Consider the following 12,543-nt stretch of genomic DNA (forward strand, 5'->3'; position numbering starts at 1 on the left):
CGCCCTGGGATTGGAGCACGGGATTTCGACTTTCCGCCGCCGTATCTGCGCGTTTCCGGTTCCGCCACTGCTGGGGCTACCTGGTTATAGTGTTGAGTGGCGGTGTCCTCTGCCACCTCTCTGCACTATGTCGGGTGGCCTCCTGAAGGCGCTGCGCAGCGACTCCTACGTCGAGCTGAGCCAGTACCGGGACCAGCACTTCCGGGTGAGGGAAGCCGGGTCGCGAGAAAGGAGAACCTCGGGCCAGAACGCTGAGACTCGGTTTGCTCTTGTCTCATTGCGTCGTCTCCCATTCTCTGGTATCCCGAAATGCGAAGGGAAGCCTGGGTGCCTGTTGGGGAATGGATGCTGAAAGGGCGTTTGGGTATCAAATCCCCCTCTCTCGTAGGAAGGGAATTTGAGGCAGGCTTTCACATTCCCGAGCAGATGCTCTGTTTCCGAGCCATTGCAGATGGGCGGCAGTAGAAGTGGTGGCTTGCGTTTTCACGAACGGTGTCGCGGGAAAGTGACTTTGTGATTTTGCTGCAAGTGTCAGAAAAGAGTGTCTTTTTGACACGTGCAGTATGTGGAAGCACCATCCTGATCCAGATACCGGGACTTTTAAGTTACATCTACCAAAAACTGTTTGGCGTTTCCCTTTTCCATAGGCTAGTAAAACGGCCCTACAAAAGATTTGTACCTGGTGGCAGACAAAGTTGAGCCCTGCCTCCACCTTTAGGGAGCCCTTGGTGTGAGGAGGGGGACCAACGTGTTAAGGGTCTGGATGTCAAAATCGGAGAACTGCTGGGTTTCCGAAGAGGGAAATTTTCTTTTGACCCATGTCATAGCAGATTCTGTGAAATGGCCGAGGCTGCAGATATTCAAGGTGGGTTCTTCATTATCAGCAAAGACAGGGATGGAGTGAAGGTGACCCTCATTAACTATTGGTTATTTAGTAAATTTGTATTGAGTGCTGTTGTGGAAGCGTCTGCTAAATCGTAGAGAGAGAAGACAGTTTTCCATATCCTAAGAGTTCATAATCCTCTAGAGATTATGGGATTGTAAACTGTAAATGTAGGGATTTACAATGGAGGTAAATCTTAATCCAGACAATGGAGGTAAGTAATCTTAATCCAGCACAAGAAAGGGAGGGGCTGTTGAAGATTCAGAAGATTGAGAGAGGAGGGATCAGGTATAGAAGAGGGTGGGTGTGGAAAAAGTCTAAAATGTATTTGTAGGGTGGGAAAACAAATTTGAGGCAAAATTGAGAAAGATCTCAGATTTATTCAACATTTAGTTTTTTTAATGTTTACTATATACCAGGCATGATTATGGGCTTCCCTGGTAGCTCAGCTGGTAAAGAATCTGTCTGCAATACAGGGGACCAGTGTTTAATCCCTGGGTTGGGAAGATATGCTGGAGGAGGGCATGGCAACCCACTCCAGTATTCTCTGGAGAATCCCATGGACAGAGGAGCCTGGTGAGCTGCAGCCCATAGGATCAAAAGGAGTTGGACATGACTGAACGAATAAACACATGCACAGACATTATTTTACACATCTATCCCTCACTTTAGAAAGTACCACATCATAGCCATGTTGAATTTCAGGCATCCTGAAAGATTACAATAGTGAAAGGATTAAACTTTTACTGTTGTCTATCTGCAGTCTAAAGCCTATAGCTTTATTTAAACTACTGTAAGATACTGTCTTGTAGAATTTCTACAGTATTTCCTGAATGGTATCTATATTATGTCATACCTTAAATAAGTACTAATACTAGTTGTCTTAAACTGTAAGCTATTTGTTGGGACATGACTTAAACATGTGAGAAAGAGGAAAATGCTTCTTGACCATAATTTTAACAAGTCCGTAACTGCAGTAATAAACTTGTTTAGTGTCTCATTCCAAAGTCCTGAAAAACCTATTTTTATTGTAGAATGACTCTTGTCCTGTGAACTTTTTAAGGAAATAACGGGATTAGGGATAAGACTGGGCTTGGGTTCCAGCTGCAACTACTGATTAGCTGCATGATCCTGGACAAGTTACTTAATCATCTTCCCTCAGGTAGATTGATGATGGTAAATTAAATGAGACCATACACACAAACCTGACCTGCAGTCCCTTGATTCTCCCTAGAGGTGGACATATTACCTGTTGCTTCTGTATGGTATCCATGTTAAATTCATACTTCTAAAAAATGTAACTTGGAGCATACCCTTCATATTGTTTTGTGCCCTTCCCCCCCCCCCCTTGCTCCTTATCTTGGAAATTCTAGGGTGACAATGAAGAACAGGAAAAATTACTGAAGAAAAGCTGTACATTGTATGTTGGAAATCTTTCCTTTTATACAACGGAAGAACAAATCTATGAGCTCTTCAGCAAAAGTGGTGACATAAAGAAAATCATAATGGGCCTGGATAAAATGAAGAAGACAGCATGTGGGTTCTGCTTTGTGGAGTATCCTTTCTGTTTGTCTCGTGTAGCTATTGCCCGAAGCTGGGGCCGAGAGCGGCTGATGCCTGTTTTGAAAGATGAGTGAGGATACTTGTTGATTAGCATTGCTGCACTTACCTCTTCCTCTTCTTCCTTCATCTACTCCTGCCTTCTGTCCAGTATGTCTATACTGTTTACACTGGGAAAGCTAGTAACATATACATTATGTTCTGAAATCCATTCTTTTTTCATAGTTGGTTAAGTAAATCTTTGAAAATGTTTATGCTTATGGTACTTCAGAAAGTCCAAAGAGTGTACTGAAAAATAAAAGCCCCATTATCATTCTAAGTTCAGAGACATTAGCTGTCAATCTCATTGGTGTCTTTCCAGAAGTAATTCTATGTATGTGCGGTAGCATATTGTATGCACTTTTTTTCACCTACTTTAGAGATTGTTCCATGTTAGCACATGTAGGTTACCTCTTTTTATAACAGCTATATAGTATTACATAGATGCATATAGCTTGATGCTTGTACATGTCGTAACCATATTTACTTGTGACCATTCTTTCCCTGGAACCTCTCCATACATTTGACCACCTGGATTTACCCTTTCATATTTTGTTTTTTAACTGTTATTTTCTTTTTTGGTCATTTTGAGAAATTTTCCAGACCTAGTCCACCATGTCATTTGAATTTTCTGTGCCTTGAATTGTTTCTTTCCGTTGTATTTATGCTGTAAAATTTCCTTAAATTTTCAGTGATCCCTTGGTTTCTGGGGGGAAAAGCTGACTTTGTGGATCTAGGGAGATCTTCTTAAGTTGTTGCTTTGCCTTTGGGACATGTGGGTTTCTTAAATGCTAGAATGAAAAAAGATTTTAGCTTGCTGATATTAAAGACAATGCCATAGTTCCTTCAGTCAGTCAGTTCACAACCCCATCTTCATTTGCCTGGAATTAAATGTGTTCCTGCTAACAGGTCTTCTTCCCACATAGAGACCTTTAATTAAACCCTATTTGCAGCCTTACTACTTAATCAACTTGGAATTAAGAGCTTCCTGGGTTTACTGTCTCCTTTAAGCCTTTCAGTATTTCCTACTGTGACTTTGTTTCACCCATTATTAATCTTTAGCTTTTGCATCTCTCATCTGCTGATGGCCTCTTCTACTCTTTGGGTATATGTTTCTTTCCTGTTGTCTAATGAAGGCCCTGAGAAGGAAAGAAGACAAAATGTGCTCACTATCAGGTTGAATCAGAAGCCCCACGTTTGAACCTATTCCCCACTTCTGACTTTGGTATCTGATTTCTGGGCTCTGCAAGCTTCTTTTACTCCTTCAGACACAAGGGACGAGTGCCCAGGTTTTGCTTTCACCTCTGGTGCTGAGAGTGTAAAATAATTCACAGGGGACAAAAAAGACAAAATATTAGATACTAATCAGTGTTTAAGAACTGGAATGTTTTTGCATTTGCCTTGAAGGTCAAAGATCAATAAGCAAGATGACAAATACCCAAAAGAAAGGCTACCTTTCATCGTCAGTATTCCCCCCTCCCCCATTTGCCCTTTAGCATTCATTTCATTCAACAAAGAATTATTTATTTTTTATTTTTTTCAACAAAGAATTATTGAATGCCCATGTGTGCTAGGCATTGTGTAGACACTGGAATTTCAGCAAGTGTTTCCCTACCTGTGTAATTATAGACAAGGGGAAAGGTCCAGATCAGTATTTCCTAGATCCAGATATAATTACTTACATATAGTTTTTAATAGCATCCCAAAAATAGATTTAGTAGATCTGGTTTAGAACTACTGACTTGAGTGATACTTTTTGAGTGTTTCCTTCTAATGAAATGTGATGGCAGGTCTTATGCAGTGACCTCTTTCTAAGGTTGTTCTTGAATGTACAGCTTCATATTCAGGGAACCGAAAGATGCTGTTGTTTCCTTGGATAACAGTTCGTGGTTCAAACCTGCACAGAACATACCTGTATTTTGCGAAAGAAAATATGGAGACAGTGGGATTGGGTATTTAACAGGATTATCCAAAAAACCATCAGTGTAGCTGAGGATGAGATATCATTTTTGACTGCTTCTGGACCAACCTCAACAGGCCTGTAAAGCCAAATTATGTTTTTGATCTCCCTCTGGTTGGATTAGTTTTTGTACTCTTTAACTGAGCTTCATTTAGATGTTTCTTCCTCTATTTACAAAAATGTCTGGAGAAATGTTAATTCCTTAATAATCATAATTAAGATACTATTCAAGAGCAGATGCAGAAAATGCCATGCGGTATATAAATGGAACTCGTCTGGATGACCGGATCATTCGTACAGACTGGGATGCAGGCTTTAAGGAGGGCAGGCAGTATGGCCGTGGGCGTTCTGGGGGCCAGGTACGCAGGAAGGTTTTCTGTGCTCAGCCTTTGCCTGGGATGCCAGTTCTAAACGATAAGTGTTTTGTCAATTTGTATTTGCTCTTCTCAAAATAACTGTGCCTATAACCTTGGCTTGAAGTGAATCCACCCATTGGGGTTGATAAATAATTAATATTTTAAAATACCATTAAATAGTATATCTTTGCAAGCAACCATTACTGGACTTCTGCAAGGGGCTGAATATTCTCCTGCAGGAATGTTGAGCAAAGCAGAATGTACTAAAACAACTTTTCCATTTTTATTTCAGTATAAATATTCTTTGGAATGTGCTATCTTTGAATGCTGAGTGTAAGCCTGATGTTTGGTTTTTTTAAAAAAGTAGTATTAAAATAATTTTGCAGGGCAGTTGAACTTTATCATCAGTTGCTCAAAATCATGTTACACTTAACAATGTTTACATTATGACATCTGAAAAGGCTTACTTGTCTGACATATTTTGGAAGGCATGTTTGTTACACTAATCTCTGTACTGTAACATGTTCTTTTCAATTAAGGTACGAGATGAATATCGTCAGGATTATGATGCTGGAAGAGGTGGCTATGGAAAACTGGCCCAAAACCAGTGAGTGGTTTAGCGCCCCGTCATGAAAGCCCACTCCTTTGGCCTGTTGAATTTGACAGGTGTTACCCAAGGTCTGCAAATCTGCTTTTTTTTTTTTTTTTTTTTAAACCAAGCTTTAATCAATGTTTCTACTGAGCTGGAAGCCTTGTCATGGTTTTCCTCTTAAAAATTATTAAAGAACAGAATCCAAAAGAATGCCTTTAATTCTGTAGAATGAAATCTTAGAATCTTGGTTTTGTGTCAGATTACCAAAATGATTTCTGTTACTAGGTCAAAAATTGTGTTCCTTAGCAACAGACTTCACATATAATGTTGATCTGTCAGCCAAAAACACACTTCTTTTAGAAGACTGGAAAAAAATTTTAAGTGTCTACCATGTTTGCATCTAAGTAGGTTCATGGTCTACCTTGGGACCTGGAATTACTATTTTTAAAATTTTAAGTTTTCATAAGATAAAGTTTAATAAGTGGACTTTTGCTATGTTATGTAGCTTTGCTCTAAATTAGGGGAACAGATGCTTGATAACTGAAGTTGTTTTTTTTTTTTTTTTTCTGTGTTGATTTTTAATCTGTAAAGGCAAAACTTAATGGAAATTCCTAAACAGTTGGTATAAAAGTAAGCTTTAGACAGTCCCGGGGAACACCACCTGCTTTACATGCTTTGTATATCAGGAAATAAGGGACAGGTATTGAAGGGTATTTATTTACTAAACACATTTTTCAAAATGTGAGATGTGAGCGCCTTCAGATCTATTTTTTTTTCATTTTCAGACTGATCTTGGGAATGGAGTGTTTTGTGGTGTTTGTGTGTTTTTTTTTTTTTTTTTTTTAAAGAGCTTACAGATTGAGAGAATGGCTTAACAAAATCAGAAATGGTTCCCTTGGGAAATGTTTTGGCCAGTTCTTACATTGAAGTCTGTCTTGTTTTTTCTCCAATTGTGCTATGTTTCAGAGGCAGGACAGTCAGCTGATGGTCTCTACAACTCTCAGAAAGGAGTCTAGAGGATTTATTTTGCATTTGTAAGGCAAGAGATGATTTCTCTAATGTTACATGAATTCTTGCTCATTTTAAACTGCTAGTCTAGTATGATTCTCCCTGACCTAAGTGAGATTTTTTCATCTAGCAACAAAGTATCTCCTAATTTCCAGGAGTTTGTGAAGTTGGGGCTGGAGTATCTCAATGTGAACAGCTTTCATGTTAACAGTGTGTGTTTTCTCAAATTTAAATTGGCTATTTGGATATCTCTAAATTAGTTGTAAGTATTTAGGAAAACGTGCAAGTAATTTAATGAGGACATAAAGTCTTTTTTACAGTAGTTTGAATTAATGTATTTTATATTATTTTGCAGTAAAACATGATTCAGATTTCTATAGGCCTTAAAACCACAGACAGTATTTCATATTTGAATTGTCTTCTGTAACAGATTTCAATAAAATTGGACCAACTTACTGTGTTTTTCCTCACCAAGAGACACTGAAACACTCTTAGCCTGGAATACATTTTGGGGGAGAATCTGCATAGCGTGCAGAATTTGCATGTCCATTTTGATGTGAGAGTTACTAATATGGTAGTCTCTTGCTATATGCAGCTAATTAAAACTGTTCCTCAGTCACATTAGCCACATTTCAGATGCTCGATACCTACCTGTGGTAATGGCTGTTGTAGTGTATGCAAATACAGAACATTCCCATTACTGTAGAAAGTGCTACTACTGGACAGTGAGCTGCTTAGAGCCTATGCAGATAAGCCTTGTTGTGACTGGAATGCCACTGGGAAAAATTACTACTTGCCAAACAGTACATGTTACCCAACACAAGAGAACACACATTTATAAAGGCATTTAGTTTATTTTTCAAAAAATATGTTTGCTAGAAGGTTTGAGTAATTTTACATGATCATAATCTTTAAATAAATTTTTTCTGACCAAAAGGTACCATTTAAGTGGACAGCTTGTCTAGATCTGCTTTTGTTAACACCCAAATACAATTAGCATGTCTGATGGTATTCCCTAGGTCTTCTTAAATTATCTACAGGCCAGGAGGCAGAGCCTAGCACATAACAAAGTATGTGTTTTATAACTGCTTATTAGTTCAGTTTCATAACAATTGAGCAGAGCAGGTAGTCAGTATATCTAATTCACACTATTAACACACTGGTTCTTGCCTAAAGGGTCTGATCCATGCAGAGCTCCCAGTTATTCCTTCTAACCCAGGAAGTAGTAAACCACAACTGCAGAGAAAGGGGGCAGCTCTACTTAGGCTACTGCTGGCGATGTCTCAGGTCTGTTTCTTTGTTCCAACTATGAATTCAAGGTGACCAGTGTTAATTATATTCAATGATACATAGAAAATAAAATGCAAAGCCCAAAAAATGATTTGGGGACTGCTGGCAGCAAGCAGCTGCTGCTTCTCCCTTTCTTAAGAGAAGATTGGCTCTCTATGATTGAGAGAACTAAAAGTGAAAGTGAAGTCGTTCAGTCGTGACCCACTCTTTGTGACCCCATGGGCAGTAGCCGACCAGGCTTCTCCATCCATGGGATTTTCCAGGCAAGAGTACTAGAGTGGGCTGACGTTTCCTTCTCCAGGGGATCTTCCCAACCCAGGGATCGAACCTGGGGTCTCCTGCATTGCAGACAGACGCTTTACCGTCTTGAGCCATTTAGTTTGAGAGAACTAAAAGTTGAACTAAATCTACATTCATTGCTATAGATTTTACAAAAGGATAAAAGCAATTACAGATTGGTAAGTTTGCTGATGGAGAGGACTGAGCAGCTTGTTGAAGGCACATCATAAGCAGCTTTTAGTTTGTGTAAGGCCTGCCCTCAACCCCCAAAGCATAAGGTCTGCCCACCTTGTGGGCACCTGGACAATTCAGTGCCAAGCTAGTGAGAGTAAAACAAAACAATGCCTGTCTCTTCTACCAATAGCCCAGACTATATTTCAGAAATTTCTGTTGCAAGGAAACCATTATTGCAAACATCAGGAAAAAAGGCCATCCTAATGGAGGACTTAGGCTAAATAGAGGTTTATACCTAATCACAAGACTAGGGGTAGGAAGGGCAAGTGGGAAGCAACTGTGTGTACTGAAACAAGCTTCTTATGAGTAACAGAAACATTTTAGCCAGACTTAAAATATTTGACATTTAAGCTAAAGCATGCTGGACAGTGTAGCTCAAGGTGCCCTATTAAGGCCGGACATGAAACAGACCCGTGACTTGGGACAGTTCGCTGTAGGTTCTCTCTGCCTCACTGCTAAGAGAATGACCATTTCTCAGACTGAAAGAAATGACAACTCAAGCTTGGGGCAATAAGATTTTTTTCCAGAACCCAACTCTCTTGCATGCCTGGTTCTGTCAATGAGATATGAACTATGGTGCTCTAAAGTATAAGACATTTTATACAGCCTACTTACTAATTACCCAAAAAAAAAAAAAAAGTAAGCAAACATCTGGCATACAGATCATAATTATGCCTGAAAACCTCAAGAAAACATCCAACCCATTTTGTCACCTTTCCAATGTGGATGCAGCCCTACCTGTAGCAGCACAAAGTGCCTCTAATCTCAATCTTTCTAATGATATGAAGCACAAGAAGAAATACTGACCTGGTTTTATACTAAGGAGTTTTGAGTCTGAGGGAGTAGGAAAGTGCTGGCCTGTTTATAATGTAAACACTGGTTTTGGTGCTTGGAATGTCTGGGGATAGGGAACCCTGCACGTAAACATGTTCTGACTCCACCCTCAACTGCTGGCAGTCAGCCCTACCTTCCACACACCTAAAGGAGGCATTAACCCAAGTATCTTTTGCCATTTGCTTATTCTTCCTTTCCAGTTATCACAAAACTCTGTTAAAGATGCAAGATCCATTATTTTAATCCTAATGCAGCAAAGGGTAAGGACAGGGCCACTTCTGCTTTCCCCCAGATGAGGTTCATGGAAGCAAAAAAAAAAAAGAGACTCCTGTGCTGGAGTCTCAGGGATGGTCAAGCAGAGACAGATAAGCCCTGCATTTGTTGCTGAGATCATTAGAGAAATGAAGGGAAAGACTCATATAACATTTGCTGTAACCCCCACAGTATCAAGTCTCCCTTATTACCTTCTCTGTTCTCTCTTCCCCAGCCACGTCCAAAAGACCTAAAATTAGTCTTTGGTTTTGAATGTTTATATTTTAAATACCATTGAAATAGGTATTTGGCAAATCTTAATTTCTTCCATGTGGGAAACAATACAGGGGAAGTGACAACTTGTAAGTTACTCTTGGGCTGGATTCTCATTTGTTCCACCACTAGTTTGACAGATACTAAATTTTAATGGGTCAAAACCAGAAGAATCCAAGGAGTTCAGTGTTTCAGCAAAAGCTTTTTATAAGATTAAAGCATTTATTATAAATCTTAAAGCCAAGGCTGAAATCTCATTTGTGGAGATAATTGGACCCTCAAGGTCACTTTCGTTTTCTCATATCTTAACTCTTCACAAGGCAGGCACTGTGCTTACAAGTGTGCCACCATAAATAGAACATACCAGTCAGTTTATGGCCACTTCCTTTTCATCCTTTAAAAGGAATGGGACTCACTGAAGAGAGAAGTCAGTGAAAGGTGCTGCTGGTAAAAATAAAACAGAGGACTGACTGTCAAAACCCCTCCTAGCTACCCCTTATGCCCCAGGGAACATCTACTACTCTCAGAGTTAGGTTCTATCAAAAACATCCTGTATTTTTAGGTTCTGGAATTAAAATTTAAACCTGTATTCAGTTCACGTCTAACTAAGTTTCAAAAGCTGCACCAAATCTACTAGGCTTTTTTTTTTTTTAATACTCTGCACTGCATGCTCTGTCTATATGCATGCGTTTGGATAATAAATATTAAATATGGGGGGGACACACACAGAATCCATAAAATTAAAAATGAAACCAAACTGAACATTAAAAAATAGTACATGGTCACTAGAGAAATGAGTTAAGGGCAGAAAATAAACTTGAGGTAACAATAGTGGCCCAACACCACTGATCTGAAATACCTGTAAAAATTCAAATAAGTGTTTGGAGATTCAAGTAACAAACCACCTGCTCCAACTTGGTCAGACTTCCCAGAGTCCCTGCTGATTCAGTCCATGAGCCGGCACTCACACAGCTCCTTGTAAATCCTCTTTCGCACTCGGGGCATGTCTTCTTGGGAAAACTGGAAAGGCTGCTCTAAGGCGAGGCACTTGCAGTACTGGAAAGGTCCCAGAAACACTTAAGTGGCATGTGGAGTTACGTATCAGCCCCATGCACCATTTTACTAGATGCAGACTTAACAGAATAGGGTCCAAGGCAAATGTTAAAATTGGTTTAGACTTGTAAAACATACTGTTTTAAAACATTTACCTCCAAAAAAAAAAAGTTACCTCCAAATTACAGTCAAGTTTTCAGGTAAGTATATGGCTTGGGATACTCCTTCCCTCCCCACTCAATACTGTGAAAAGCAAAACTGCCAAAGGGGCTCCAATTCTCAAGGTGAAACCTGCCGAGAATGCAGTCAAACCTAATATGGCCTTTAAGTGAGAACCTGAGTTTGTTTATAAGCCCTGGACGTTCATGAGTCATACGAGTGAGCCCATCTTCCAAGATCTTTGGAAATCTGTAAATCATGGATTATAAACTATGATTTCCTTCATAAATATAATAACTTTTTCAGTAGCTCTTTGAAACCTAAGGGAACCTGCAGCATGAGAAAGCACAGTGTCTGAACGTGGCCCTTATTTAAAATCTAGTTAGTTTTTACTCTGGTAAAAGACTACTTGCCAGTGGTTAAAAAAATAGTTAATTCTACAAACGCCAAGAGTGTATGACAGGACCAATTCAGGTCAGTCTCCAATGTGACTTGCCAATAACCTCTGATAATACACGGGTGATACCAATTATTTATCCTCAGCCTTAGAAGGTGGTTCTTCCTAATGACAATATATGAAAATGCAAGAACTACTGCTTTTCAATGACAGGTTTGGGAGGAAAAGTGTTCTGTTACCTGTACCTAGTACCATGCACACATCAGCCTTCTCTTCTCTAAACCCAACAAGTTTATAAATTGTAAATACAAAAAAAAAAAAAAAAAAATTATTTACCTGGAGCACAAATACTCCACAGTCACTATCGTTTTTCTGTTGTGGAATACACTAAGGGGAAAAACAAAACAATTATTAAAATAAAATCGTTTCCCATCAGATAAGAAAAGCTGCAGGAAACTTGTATCCAAGACAGCTGGTATATACCTCTGGTTTACAAAGTGTTTGAGTTTATGGAGGCACCTGGTCACATGAAAAGAGCTATCAATCAGTAACTTATAGAACATTTGTCTAAACATGAGAAATGGGAAGTCAAAAATCCTATTTTAAAACTTCCATGGATAATCAGTTTTGCTGTCAGTTCACTGACAATGGAATCAAAATGGAATTGTGACTCAGAGAACGCAGACCTGGACTCTCAATCCTTAGTACTAAATGCTGCTTGGCAGTCTTCACTCTTGATCTCGCATTTCACAACTCTCCTGTTCTTTTAAAGACACTGTAAAGGTAAACAGAATGTTTTCCAAAGAACTGGTTACTATATTCTGTCTGCATTGTTGAAAGATCCTGATTAAATTTAGGGGAATACCTCGATATACTGTTCGGTAAGTTCAGAATATTCAAAAGAGCAGTTCTGGTTTCAACTAATAAACTAGGGTATTTAAAACATGAAACGTAAGTTTAAAAGTTAGCATTTAGTTCAAGGATAAATGCATAAATCTTGTCCCTTTGGGTTTGGGTTAAAGGTTTATTTCAAGACTCTGCTTCTTTAACATTGTGTCATTGATCCAAATAGACCTGAGTTCAAGGACCTGATGGTCAATGGTTTTGATGAACTTTGGGGAAGGTCAGAGATGCTTCTTACTCCTAAATGACTTGCCTACCTCTGATTATAAGGATCAAATGAGATCATACGTATAAAAACACGTGGAAAACAAAGCAGTGCCCCCTAAAATGCAAGACCCTGCTATCTGTGACAGAGTTAAGAGGGTAGGCCTGCTTACTCTGCCCCATATACAGCTTTACTGTCTACGGCTAAACATAGTGCTGCTTCTAGACTGTATTCAGAACTGAAGCTCTCAAGCCACTTGTCTTCCC

The 12,543-nt window shown here is 39.3% G+C and overlaps 2 protein-coding genes across 3 annotated transcripts in view; one reads left to right on the forward strand and one right to left on the reverse strand.

The window, feature by feature from the left end:
- On the forward strand, positions 1–6,869 carry NCBP2 (nuclear cap binding protein subunit 2). Its single transcript, XM_040249978.1, has 4 exons — positions 1–205; positions 2,257–2,438; positions 4,663–4,801; positions 5,338–6,869. Exons 1-4 carry the CDS (start codon positions 128–130, stop codon positions 5,407–5,409), a joined length of 471 nt encoding a protein of 156 aa, XP_040105912.1. The 5' UTR covers positions 1–127; the 3' UTR covers positions 5,410–6,869.
- Positions 6,870–7,236: 367 nt separating this feature from the next.
- SENP5 (SUMO specific peptidase 5) overlaps positions 7,237–12,543 on the reverse strand; it is a 49,894-nt gene continuing 44,587 nt past the window's right edge. For both annotated transcript variants that reach the window (XM_040249654.1, XM_040249647.1), the window contains 2 exons: positions 11,506–11,556; positions 7,237–10,616 (listed from right to left, as the gene is read on the reverse strand). In XM_040249654.1, coding sequence (XP_040105588.1) covers positions 10,506–10,616; positions 11,506–11,556 — 162 coding nt within the window. In that variant the 3' untranslated portion in view covers positions 7,237–10,505. The remainder of the gene's footprint in view (positions 10,617–11,505; positions 11,557–12,543) is intronic.

This window comes from Oryx dammah, unplaced genomic scaffold (assembly GCF_014754425.2).
Source record: "Oryx dammah isolate SB20612 unplaced genomic scaffold, SCBI_Odam_1.1 HiC_scaffold_2, whole genome shotgun sequence".
Classification (NCBI taxonomy): Eukaryota; Metazoa; Chordata; class Mammalia; order Artiodactyla; family Bovidae; genus Oryx; species Oryx dammah.

Bases quoted from the DNA above. Each gene is read 5' to 3' on its own strand.
- NCBP2 (XM_040249978.1), top strand. From the start codon at position 128: ATGTCGGGTGGCCTCCTGAAGGCGCTGCGCAGCGACTCCTACGTCGAG. The intron at 206-2,256 runs GTGAGGGAAGCC...TGGAAATTCTAG, and splicing joins ACCGGGACCAGCACTTCCGG to GGTGACAATGAAGAACAGGA. The intron at 2,439-4,662 runs GTATCCTTTCTG...ATCATAATTAAG, and splicing joins TGTGGGTTCTGCTTTGTGGA to ATACTATTCAAGAGCAGATG.